The 13,471-nt window shown below is 38.1% G+C and overlaps 2 protein-coding genes across 3 annotated transcripts in view; both read left to right on the plus strand.

The window, feature by feature from the left end:
• fred (friend of echinoid) overlaps positions 1-13,471 on the plus strand; it is a 113,131-nt gene that overhangs the window by 94,183 nt on the left and 5,477 nt on the right. Inside the window, exons 7-8 of one of the 2 annotated variants that reach the window (XM_017157602.3) lie at positions 344-1,024; positions 9,605-9,952. In XM_017157602.3, coding sequence (XP_017013091.2) covers positions 344-1,024; positions 9,605-9,952 — 1,029 coding nt within the window. Of the gene's footprint in view, positions 1-343; positions 1,025-5,389; positions 5,461-9,604; positions 9,953-13,471 lie in introns of those variants that run through there. The other variant, XM_017157604.2, reaches the window with a different exon arrangement.
• On the plus strand, positions 6,252-8,862 carry Fpgs2 (Folylpolyglutamate synthase 2). The gene has a single exon (XM_017157606.3). It carries the CDS (start codon positions 6,417-6,419, stop codon positions 8,748-8,750), a length of 2,334 nt encoding a protein of 777 aa, XP_017013095.2. The 5' UTR covers positions 6,252-6,416; the 3' UTR covers positions 8,751-8,862.

Genomic DNA, 13,471 nt, shown 5'->3' on the forward strand with positions numbered 1-13,471 from the left:
ACCTGTTTTGCAGATAATTGTATTGAAAAAAATTCTTATTTTCGCATAGAAAAATATTTTTTAAAATATAAAATATTACCTTGAATTTAAAAACTAATACCTTCTAATATTAGATAAATTATTATTATTATAAAATTAAATGATTTTTATAAATTTTAAAATGTAAACTAAAATAACATAAATAAATGCTTAAAAAGGTTTAGTTTGTAAAAATACATAATGATAAAACCTACAAAAGAAAATGTCCCCATTGGCTAGACAAATTCTAGTCCAAAACTGGCTTTCTGACTTTGAAGATCACAATCAAAAATCCCTCAAACTAACCTTCTTAATCCCTTTTCAGTTGGCAAGTCGTACATGCCGCACAACTCCTCCATGACGACCTCCGCTTTGGTGGCCATCATCATCGCCTCGTTTTCGTTCCTCGTCTTCGCGGCTCTTCTCTACGCCTTTTGTCGCTGCCGCCGGCGGCATGCCTCCAAAAAGGAGGGCGGGGCAGGAGATGACACCACCGCTAATCCAGGATCTGCGGTGGCCAAGGAGTACGACCTTGATTTGGACGCCAGCCGAAGACCTTCGCTGAGTCAGGATCCCCAGCAATCGCAGCAGCAGCAGCAGCCCCTCCCGCCGCCACCTCCTTACTATCCCACTGGAAGTCTGGACTCCAAGGATATAGGAAGTGGAAATGGGGGGATGGAACTAACCCTGACAGCCCTCCACGATCCCGATGAGCAGTTGAATATGCAACAGCAGCAGCAGCACAGCCACAATAACCACGGCCAGTACCAACAGCCCAAAGCCATTTTGGGCATCTACGGAGGAGGAGGAGGTGGTTCCAGTGCAGGGGGTGGTGGCTCTGTAGGCAATCCCCATTCGAACGGCTACGGCTATCATGTGACAAGTGCCATCGGCGTGGACAGCGACAGCTATCAAGTGCTGCCCTCCGTTGCCAACTCAGCAGCCGGTTCCCACGGATCCCACGGACATGGCAATGGACATGGACACGGACTAGGCGCCGGAGAGTGTGAGTACAGGCAGAGAAAAAATTGCAGGCGTAATCATTAAAATGGGAAAGGAAATTAACATACTTATAGGAGCGGTGCCATTTAATCTACAACCTTTGGAAATTTTAAAAACAGCTGATTTATTTAAAAAAGCTTAAAATTTTCAAAAATAACGCAAATTAATATTTTTTAATTTTGAAAAAAATTTGACTCAGTACTTAAGCTATAAAAAAACAAAAACTGTAGGCAAGTGAGCTTAGCCATTTTTATTAGAGTCATTAGGATTACACTAGTTTACAGCCGAAATGCTCCCCAGCAATTGATGGCAAATTCTGTTAGATTTGGACCCCTAGATCACGAAAATAGCACTAAATTTTTTTTCGATGGCACAGTTTTTTTTTAAAGATTTTTTAAAGTTTGAAATGTTAAATTTCGGACTTTTTTCGAATTTCTTCTTATATCTCGGCAGATATGCACTCTGTTGGGCCAGTTTTAGTTTTATTTTAAAGTCAATAGATCAGAGCTTAACTTTGCCATACAGATCAATACGATTGGATGAGTAATGGCAGCGCAGAAGCTCGACAAAGATGAAAAATGTGTTTTTTGGTCGTCTGTAAGTCGGCTGTATATATCGTAAAAACTCGAAATAAATCCGTTGAAAAATAATAATGGGTACAAACTTAAAGATTACATCCTACCGAATAAAACAAGCCGGATATGGCCCAAATCCATGGAAAACTGGATTTATGGTGGATTTTTAAAGTTCGGATTTTTCCACTTTTTTCGGTTGACAATGTCCAAATTTAAGATTTATCATAGGCGGCGATATGTAAACAAAAATAATTGGTGTTGGCAGCCGGGTCACTAAATAGCTAAATCAGATATTTAAAAGCTAGAAAATTATTAAAGTGAATTTAATTTTTTAATTAAGGTTACTTTTTGCATAAGAATGAACTATCCAAATGGATAGTACTTAGTTAAAAATACTCACAGTCATAACGCAAGCAAGTTTATATTTTTAAAAGAATTTTCAGAAATTAAATTTATTTTATAATTTTCTAGCTTTTAAATTTAGCTATTTTTTGACCCGGCTGCCGTCACCACTCATTTTTGTTTACATGTCGCCGCCTATGATTAATCTAAAATTTGGACTTTGTCAACCGAAAAAAGTGGAAAAATCCGAACTTTAAAAATCCACCATAAATCCAGTTTTCCATGGATTTGGGCCATATCCGGCTTGTTTTATTCGGTAGGATGTAAGCTTTAAGTTTGTACCCATTATGATTTTTCAACGGATTTATTTCGAGTTTTTACGATATATACAGCCGACTTACAGACGACCAAAAAACACATTTTTCATCTTTGTCGAGCTTCTGCGCTGCCATTACTCATCCAATCGTATTGATCTGTATGGCAAAGTTAAGCTCTGATCTATTGACTTTAAAATAAAACTAAAACTGGCCCAACCGAGTGGATATCTGCCGAGATATAAGAAGAAATTCGAAAAAAGTCCGAAATTTAACATTTCGAACTTTAAAAAATCTTTAAAAAAAAACTGTGCCATCGAAAAAAAAATAAGTGCTATTTTTGTGATCTAGGGGTCCAGCACTAACAGAATTTGCCATCAATTGCTGGGGAGCACACCAAGAATATTATTTTGTAAACTAGTGTTATTTCTAGTATCAAAAATGGGAAAATGTATTCTACTACTAAATGCCATCGAAAACAATATTTCAGAATTTTTTTTAATTTAATAAAAATCAAGAGCTATCTTAAAATGCTTCCTACAAAGAAAGAAAACCATTTCCAAATTTAAAGAGTTAAAATTATAAATCTCAAGGCCACAAACTCGACTAAAGACAAAAGCTTTAACTACAACATTGCTTTTAGAAGAGATTTCCTTAGCACAAATATTGAGGAACAAAATTAATTTATTTTTCAAAATAGTAATTATAATAACCAATTAAATTTTCTAAATATAATTAGAAAGATCCTATTAAATTAAGAACCTCAAGATATAACATTTCGAGTTCTTAACTAGTGCTCATAAATTCTTAAAATATACAAAAAAAAATTTCCGCTGACTGTGTGAAGCTAGACGAATTCCGCTTAAAATGCTTCCTACAAAGAAAGAAAACCATTTCCAAATTTAAAGAGTTAAAATTATAAATCTCAAGGCCACAAACTCGACTAAAGACAAAAGCTTTAACTACAACATTGCTTTTAGAAGAGATTTCCTTAGCACAAATATTGAGGAACAAAATTAATTTATTTTTCAAAATAGTAATTATAATAACCAATTAAATTTTCTAAATATAATTAGAAAGATCCTATCAAATTAAGAACCTCAAGATATAACATTTCGAGTTCTTAACTAGTGCTCATAAATTCTTAAAATATACAAAAAAAATTTCCGCTGACTGTGTGAAGCTGGACGAATTCCGCTTCAGCCAGGCGACAACTTATGAAGAGACGTGGCTCTGTGGCTAGAAAAGTGGGTTGCGGATTGTGTTTTCCGGGGGTTTTTCGGGGGCTGCTGGGGGTTTCCAGGGGCCTTTCGGTGGGCGTGTGTGTGTCTTGATTAAGCGACACATTTTTCGGCGCAGATTTATGGCGGCCATTTCGATGGGTGTCCCTGTTTCCCCGCAGGCCCGAGTTTTTGGCCGTAATTGCATTTCATGTCAATCTAGAGCGGCTCCTCCTCCACTTGCCCAGCTACTCATGCAAATGCAACGCTGTCCCTGCCCCCTTTCCCCTGATTTTCCCACGACTTTTCCCCCGAGCTGGCCATCAGACCATCAGATTTTCCATGGTGTTTGGTGTCGGGCATAAGCAGCTCGCCTTGGAAACCGAAATGACACCAATCGGAAAACGCAAAGCGCCACCGGAAACGGAAACAGAAACGGGAGCGGCTGAAAAGTTGCTGGCCGTCGTAATTCCAATTAAGTGAGAATTAAACCGTTATCCTTCTTCAGCTGGCTTTGTTCCCTCGCTGTAATGTCCACTGTACGGGTCAAGTTCTGTATTATGGCCCCAGGCTTTTTAATTGGTTACAGGGCGGCCCAAGAGATTTGAGAAATCACTGTAGGAATTTCGAGGGATTACTGATTTGTGCTCTAAATTGATTCGAGAACTTAGTAATTAATTTGTGTTTAATAGTTGGACCTCTGGTGGTATCCTGAAGTAATAAATATAATTGTATTGATATTATCAAAGATATTTTGGCACAACAAAAATGTCACCGGATTAAATCACATTCTCCAAGAACATTGAAATATATTTACTTAAACTTTGAGAAACAAAATAAGATTATTAATTTTATTTAAAAGAATATTATTTATTTTATTGCCTGAAACTTTAGTGAAGGAGTATGAAAAGCTGTTTATATCTTTAATTAATATCTTTCTCTGTCGTTTTGATTTTCTCAAATTGCATAACAGCAGTTAATCTTCCTCCCTAAAGTTCTATATTTTACAAGGCAATTTGTTGAACATTTTAGTGCCTCCAGTTCCAAATCAAATTGTCAAGTTTTAGTTTCAAGTCGCCTGTTCCACTAGGAGACAAGCGAAGAAAAGTCAATTAGCAACAGGCAAAGGCGACAAGTTGGCTTAGATGAGCAGATAAAGTCCGCACAAAATCGACTTGAACAACTCCATAAAAAAATGTAATAAACAAATTTAACGCAATTAGGCAACTTGAATATACAAATTCTTTCTCAAATAATCCCCTTAAAGAGGTCACCACTTAGTCTTTAATCCGATTAGGCCGGAGAACTTAACCCAAACCCGAGAGTATTTCTCAGCACCTTATTCTTTAACTCTGCCCACCTGAGTTTTTGAACCGAAAGGGGGAATGTTGAACAATAAAGAAAGGAACTCTGTTCACACCTAAATGGAAAGCTACAAGTTTAAAAGCGAAATGGAGGGGTGAAATACACTGCGAGAATTTGGATTTAAATTTATTTATTAGTAGGTATTATAAAATACATTTTTTTTTGATTTAAAGGGTTTTTACGAATTTTAATAATGCTATTCTATACACAAATATTTCATAATACTGGTAGTATAAATTTTAATAATTATTCCCAAAACTAAATATGTTTTTATAAAATCTAAATTTAGTTAGTTAAACCAGTAAAGGATCAAAGTTGGCAAAACATTAAATGGTTTATAACATTAAGCTCACAACATTTTCTCTGAGTGTTGCCCTCAAGAATGCATTTTAATTGTGGGTTTCGCGGGCTTTTGTTGCTCTTTCTTTGCGTTCCCCTTTTGGCAAGCGTCAACTTAATTACTATTTCTCTGCCCTCCTACTAACCCCCCACATACACTCACACACACACACTCATCGTCGTTTTTGTTGGTGTGTGGTTGCAACCGAAGCAGGACCACTTGAGGCGACACCAGCAACATGCAACATCAGCGGCGGCAGCAGCAACATTAACCCAATGCAGCAGCAACATTCAGCACGCGCCAATTTAACGAACCAACCCACCACCATCGCCATTGCCAACAACCCCACCACCAACAACAACTACAACAACAATTACAACAACAACAGCAACAACACCAACACCCTGAAACGCAGCCATTTGGGAAATCGGGAGAGGGAAAGAGAAAGATTGGATCCTTTTGCCAGAGAAAGATCCTTGGTAACCGCAGCCACAGCGGCAACAACAACAGCATTGGCAACCACCATAACAACAACATCTCGAAATGCCAAGGCAGCAACAACAACAACCACACTAGCCATCACAGGTAACCCCAGCTAAGAGGAACAGAAAAAAAACCTTAAAAATGGCAAGGAGCAACTTTCGCACCACACGAGCAAATAAACAACAAACTAACCACCGTATACACAAAATGCACTGAGAAAAGTTTTTTAAAAATAGTTGAGCACCACCACTACACGAATTTTACTGTTGATGTTTCTTCACTGATTGTTGTTGCACTTTTAAATTGTTTTTAGTGTTGGGGGAATATATAAAAACATTTAAAATATATTTGTTGGTAAATTGAGTTGAATTTAAGAATTGTTTCTAATTTGGGGAAAACAATTTCTAAAAACTAAAAATGAAAATTTTCTAGATTTGTTGGTAAACACAAACTAAAAAAACCCTTCAAAAAGTTTGGTTGTGATTGTTGGTGTAAAGAGATACACCAACTAATTTTCTATTATATTTAAAAAGAGTTAAATAATATACTCAATAAATATTCCCTACCTTTCCCTTATGTGTCCGATTGACTGACACTTGATTATTTTACCACCAAACCAAATGATAAAAATTCTCACAAGTCAGATACAGAAAATTCCGTCGACAAATTTCCATGATCTAAATTCATACATTTCGTTGGCTATTTTACTTGTAAACTTGTACCTTTAAACCATAAAAAGAAAAGTTTTCTCCTTGGAATGTATTCACTGATGCCGTTGATGTACCGACGTCAGAGTTCCCGTCTAAGAACCCTGCAATGGACTGTCCAATCGAGTCAGAACTTCTTCAAGATGAGCTTCAAGGCGCCGTCGATGAAGGCTTCAAAGGTCTCGGCCATCAAGGAATTGCCTAAGAAGCAATCGCAATCTCAGTCACAGCCCTCTCAATCGCAGTCGCAATCTTCTGCTTCCCAGCAATCTCAATCGCAATCGCCAGCACCTCAACCCACCGAAATCAAAAAGAATCAACCTACTGTTACAACTTCAAAACCCTCAATTCAACCAAATATTCCGAAAACCCAGAATCCCTCAATTCAACCGAAAATCCCCGATCAGCGAGCCAAATGGTTGGCCAAGGTTTCACCGGAAATGCAGAGGAAAGCCAAGTTGGCCGCCGAAAAGGGTGCTCCTTCGCCTTCTGGTCCTCCAAAAAACAACAATCCATATACTCCAAATAATAATTCCAACTTTGGTATGGGTAATCTAACTTCTGCCTTTGGTGCTCCACCACCGCCCAGAAATCAAAACCCTTGGCAGCAAAAACAGGAAAAACCAAAGAACGATGAAGATACAGATTCTGGTGCATTTAAGGGCGCCTCTTCTGAATCTCAACGGAAAAACTGGATGAATCGCATGCAGGGATCGCAGCAAAAGAAACAGAATCAATGGCTCAAGGAAATGCAGGCTAAAATGCAGGAGGGCAAGGATATTCAGGCGCAGAAGATGCAGAAATTGGGGTTACCAAAGGTGACCTCCCCGCCTCAAGAAGGGGCGGCTACATTACCCCCTCAAGCTTCCCCACAATCACCTCCCCCTGAAAATCATGAAAAACCGGAGGAAAAGAGCCCAGAACATTTGGCATACCTCGATGCAGTTAGACAGCTGAATGGCTATCAAATTTTGGAACCCACTTCGGGAAGAGCTACGACAAAAAGTAGTAGAAAAGAAAAGGATCCTGTGATTGAACAAACTCTGGAGTGCCTGGAAAAGACGGGCTTTACGAAGAAGCAACTGAAAGATATACCAGTGATACAGATAGCTGGTTCGAAGGGTCGCGGTTCCACCTGCGGAATAGTGGAGAGTATTCTGCGATGTCATGGTATAAAGACCGGGGTGCTCTGCTCACCGCATTTATTTTTAACGACTGAGAGGATCCGAATAGATGGTGAGCCCCTGAGTGATCTGCAGTTCACCGAACTCTTTTGGAAAATCAACACGGAACTGGCGCAAATGAAACCTTTACCATCCTACAACAAACTTATGACCGTGATGGCTTTTCATGCCTTCCGGGAAAACCAAGTTGAGGTGGCCATTTTGGAGGTGGGAAACGGAGGAGCCAGTGATTCTACCAATATAGCCTCGCATGCCCAGACCATAGGTATTACCACTCTAGGATGGGAACAGAGCTCGAATTTGGGTAATTCCCTTAGAGATATCGCCTGGGCCAAGGCGGCCATTATGAAACCGGAGGCGAATATCTATACGAATGTCAGCCAAACGGAATGCTGTGAGGTTTTGGCCCAAAAGGCCAAGCAAATTGGTGTTAGCCTGAATAGAGTGCCCACCTTTAACGATTATATCGAGGGTAATATGAACAACAAGCTGCTGATGAACAAGGCTAATTATTCGATGAGATTGAACGGTTCGCTGGGCATACAGCTGGCCTATGATTTCCTCAGGCGTCATAAACCCGAATATGTAGTGGGTTTGGAGAATAATTCCACGCTTTTAACTCCGGGAGCTACTCGGGGAATAGAGATATACGAACAGCCGGGGCAGTTCGACTTTATACGCCACGATATGTTCAATGTCTATCTGGATAGTGCCGATACCTTCGAGTCCATGATGGCCTGTCGCGATTGGTTCTACACTAGAACTCGCTCGAATCGCCAGCCAAAGGTGCTGCTCTTCAACAAGGTCAACGAGTTCAATGCCAAGGATCTGCTGACCATCATTCGTAGTAATCTGCGCTTCGAGGAGGCCTGTTTCGTACCCAATCCCAACTACTTTGAGGGCGAAATTCTAGCTGAAGATGATGGAAAGCAGATGGTTTGGCACGGCATGGAGGAGCTTCAGCGGGCCAAGAGGAATGCCGGAAATTGGAGGGCTCTGTGCGAGGAGAACGGCAAGCGGGACAATTCGCAGCTTTCCATATCCATCAATGCCTTCTTCGAGTATCTGGTGAATAAGTACGGGAAGCAAAAGTACGGGATGAAGAACGAACTGGATGTTTTGGTCACCGGTTCGCGGCAATTGGTGGCAGCCACCATAACGTGCCTGCGGAAAATGAAGTCGGCGAATCCCTGGCAGTGAAAGTGGTGCGAAAAGGCGATTTTCCAAACTTGTTTTTTTCATCTTAAATTTCGTCGTGAAAGTTTTTGTTTATTTGTTTTTTTTTATAAATACAATTCTCACGTGTGTAAAACGGCTTTGATTATAATGGGGCTAGGAAAATATTGATAGTATAAACTACCTAAAGCTATAGTTATCGATAGGATCATAGAATACTTAAGATCATAGAAAATTGAATAGCACTTGAACCAAAAATAATAAATATTTATTATTATTTTCATCCTAACACCTAAATATTGCTTATCGATATTTTTGTCTATCGATAAATTACTTAAAATCAGAAAATTAAACAACACTTTAGCAAAATATAATTTATACTTATGTTTATTTTAATTCTTATACTTCAAGAAAACACTTTCTGATCTACAAAAATTAAAATATGCCTGCCATCGATAGTATCGATATTATCGATAGTGCTGAATCTATTTGCTATCTATCTATTTGCACTTAGAATGGAATGCAATTCTTATTGCACCTTTAATGATGAAAATAAAAAGCCTATAGAACTGACCATTTGTAATTGTGTTTAATCCTGGCTGAAACTACTTAACCCAACACTTTGCTATTCAAACCGGGCTATAATAATCCTTTTGGACAGCTGCCTGATGAGAATGACCAGGCATTATGGTCACATATAAATATAAATGTGTTTATGTTAGTGTGTGTTTTTCCAATTAGCCACTGTGACTTTCAAGTTTTCGCACTCACTGCAGAAAAATAAAATAGCAACTGAACAGCACTTGGCACCTTCTTTTTGCACCTCTATATTTTCAAACTCAGGTTACTAAATAATAATGAGGAAATGTAATTTGCAGGGTCGAGCAACAATTCGAACGAGAACAACTACAGCAATGCCAGGGATATGTCGCAGGAGGCCTTGTGGCGCCTCCAAATGGCCGCCGCCCAGTCGCAACAGATTTATGTGGAGCGCCCACCGTCGGCATTCAGCGGCTTGGTCGACTACAGTGGCTACTCGCCACACATTCCCACGGTGACCAGTTCACTCAGCCAGCAGAGCTTCAGTCCCACGCAACAACTGACGCCCCACGAAATGCTGCAGGCCGCCCAGCGGTACGGAACCCTGAGAAAGTCCGGAAAACAACCGCCCCTTCCGCCCCAGCGAAAGGATCTGCAGCAGCAGGCGAAACCGCAGCAGCCAATGGGTAAGTTTATTGTGTTTTTCATGAGTTTATCAACCACATTTCGATAAATTACACAGCACAGTTTACCCTTAAATAACTTCAATTGTATTATTAATGTTAAAAAAATAGGTAAACAAAATTTCTTTCTTAAATTTAGAAACATTTTCTTTAAATCGTTAGCATTTGGAAATGCACAAAATAATTTCATGTTTTTTAAAAATTAACCTTAAATCTAGAAATTTTTTATATTAAAAGGTGATTTTACTGAAAACAAGAACAAATTTTGTGCATTTCCAAGGGCTGGCAATTTAAAGGTGAGATTTCCAAATTTAGAAAGAAATTTTTATGAGTGTAATAGTTAGTAGGAATGAAAATAATATAACAATTTCATATTTATTGATATACTGCTGCATTAAGAAGGGTTAATACTAATAAACATGGACTTAAATATGTGTATATATTATAGTGATGTATGTATGTATACTTATTGGAGAGTATGCAGGTAAAAATTTCCAGGTATTGTGAAGGCTTATTTCGATATATGTACAGTAGGGTGGGTCGATTTGGGACCCCAAAAATCGTATAGGGGGAACGTAATCTTTAAAGGATTCTAAGCCATATTGGCGAACATACTTATGGTCTAAAATGATGTTTGACCCCCCCCCAAACGCGAATGAAAAATACTGTTTTTTTGAGAAAAATATCATAGTAGTCAGCACATTTATAGTACTGAATATCAATTTCAAATTTTTATTTTAAATTTAATAATACATCTGAGCTGACTACTATGATATTTTCCTCAAAAAAAGCTGTATTTTTCATTCGCGTTTGGGGGGGGTCAAACATCATTTTAGACCATAAGTATGTTCGACAATATGGCTTAGAATCCTTTAAAGATTACGTTCCCCCTATACGATTCATCACTTTTTTCGGCCCCATACAAATCGACCCGCCCTAATGTACAGCCTTCCACTGGAAAGCGCTTATCTCAATCAAGAAAAATACAAAAAAAAAGCTGAAAGAGCATAGGCAAGGCACGTGACGTCAGAGTTAGAATGCAAGGGAGGGGCAATAAGAAAATGGATCATTTTGTGTTTAAAAATAAAGATAAACTTACAGGCAATCGATGTCCAGCGGTGAAAGGTATTCATACATAGAAATTGTTCTTCTTTTTAAATTTTTCTGTTCCTCTCATTTTTTTTTTTCATTTACTTGCACTTTAAAATATTTATTCCAATTGTTTCTTTTTGTATTATTATTTGCACTTCTATATTCAATCTGTTCAATCTTTTCTTTTCTCCTTGCGTTTTGCACATCACTTACACAGCACTTACATTTTGCCAATATTTCTTTCCCTTTCACTTTTTCTAACACTTCACTTCTTAGTTTTCCGCGAGTTTTTAAGAGCTTCTAGCTGCTTTTATTAATTGCCAACTTTATTGCCGAACGCGTCGCGAACTTAATAGATATCTGCGCAGGGAGAACTGTGCAAATGGCTTTGGACTTTCCCTATTGGAACTTAGGAGAGAGAGTGAGAGTTTGGAAGCCGTTAGCCGCTTGCGAGCTGAGCGAGTTTCTGGAACTCCTTTCGGGAAATTGAGATAAATTTCTAGCTGGAACTTATTACGTGCGAGTTCGTTCTCGATTTTTTTACGTTTCTCTTTTTCCATTTACGAATAAAATCACAGTATTCCGTTAAAAATACAAATTAAAGTTAATGTTTTTTCGAGGCATTTCTGAAGTGACTATTTATATTTGCCTTTTAAGTAATTAATATAATTTTTAAAAGCATTACATTTTTAAATTGCCATAACACTACAAAGAATAAGTGATATAGTTTTGATAGCATGGGGTTTTACAAAATTTAGCAAATAATTTCACAAGGTTTTGAACTTTAATTCTAATATTCAACCATCAGTTACACATTTAAGATTCCTTTCTAAAAGGAAATCTGGTGTTCATAGAGACCATTCAAACGCAAATTCCGGAAAAGCTTTATTGACCAACAAGAACCGAACTAATTGCCAAGCGATTGATGCTAAAGGGAATGAATATCACTTCCATTTTGTAGGAAGATTCCTAATATCTCGTATACAAAATGTGATTATTGGCAGCACAAACTATTCGAGCAACAGCAGGGAAATCTCATTGGGAAAATAATCCATCTACAAATCCAATCCGGACACAAATCCGTAGACCGAAAATCCGAAATCGGTTGAGGCGACTGAGAAATCAGTTTGATTGATTATGCACTTAAGTGTTGGGAAATGTTTGGCCAAGAGTTTTGCTGATGCTCCGAGCTGAAGCTGTTCGGATAAATAAAATGGAGTTTCCACAATGGAGGGCAGGGACAACACACACACACCCCCACATTCACCCCTCTTCAAACACACTGAACCATCCTTTCACCGAATCCCCATTTCCCATCTAAATTTCTGTATAGAATTTGCATCTGTATATCCTTTTATGCAGCAGCAGCAGTAACAGAAGCAGGATACAGCAACATACACAGATAAATGCACATAAAATAGTCGGAAAACCCCTTGAAAGCACCCCTCCCTCCATAAAGAAAAACAACAAATCGCTAGCAGCGACAACTATCACCGCTCCTCCTTGAAAAAAAAGAAATATATGCTAGTAAAAATACTGGAAAAATACCAAAACAAACTGCGAGCAAAACGACAGAGAAGGATACACCAGGGAGAAAGAGAGAGCGATATTAAAAATGTAAAATGCTGAAGCAGAAAATATTTTACAAAATCAAAATCAAACAACGCTGCCAGCTGTAAGCGAAGTGAATCGGTGAAGGAAAAATGCAATGCAGAAATAAATAAAAAACATAAACAAGGGTACACGGGGAGAAAAATAAAAGAAATATGGGTGGGAGGAAAAGGCCGTAAAACATAGATATTCTTGCTCATAGTTGATTGCACAAATTCAATTTATTTTAAATAAACAAAAGGCAGTTTAAAAAAATATTATCTTTTCTATTGCCAAACAATATTAACAATAAATAAAGACAAAATGAAACAAAATAAAAACTTTTATAAAAATATATTTAAGAAATAGCAAAGAACAAATTTGTTTAACGAAAAATATTTGTAAAAAGACTTGCAGTAAAAAAAAAAATTTTAAATTATAAAGTAAAAACGTTATAAATATTAAAAATAATTATCCAGAGTTTCTAGAACCACTTTCTCTGATTGATAACCTTGATAACCTGATCCTTACATCGACCTCTAATAGAATACTTTACGAACACACGACCCCAACGAACCAGGAATTGATTGATTTTCTCCATTGTCGGCCGCAATGCCACATGGAATGCATAAAAAGAATTGCGATTGCGAGTGCTTTAGAAGCTCCATGCATTTACTTTCACCAATGGCTGCGGTTTTTTCGTATGCTCTCTCTATCATAGGAACTAATACACACACGGCGTATGCGTGATTTTTGTGTTGTTATGCATAAGATATCCGTTCCGCATACGTCCTGCATGCCATCGCATATTCCGCATTCGCCGTGGTATCTGGTAAATGC

Source organism: Drosophila takahashii, chromosome 2L (genome assembly GCF_030179915.1).
Source record: "Drosophila takahashii strain IR98-3 E-12201 chromosome 2L, DtakHiC1v2, whole genome shotgun sequence".
Lineage (NCBI taxonomy): Eukaryota > Metazoa > Arthropoda > Insecta > Diptera > Drosophilidae > Drosophila > Drosophila takahashii.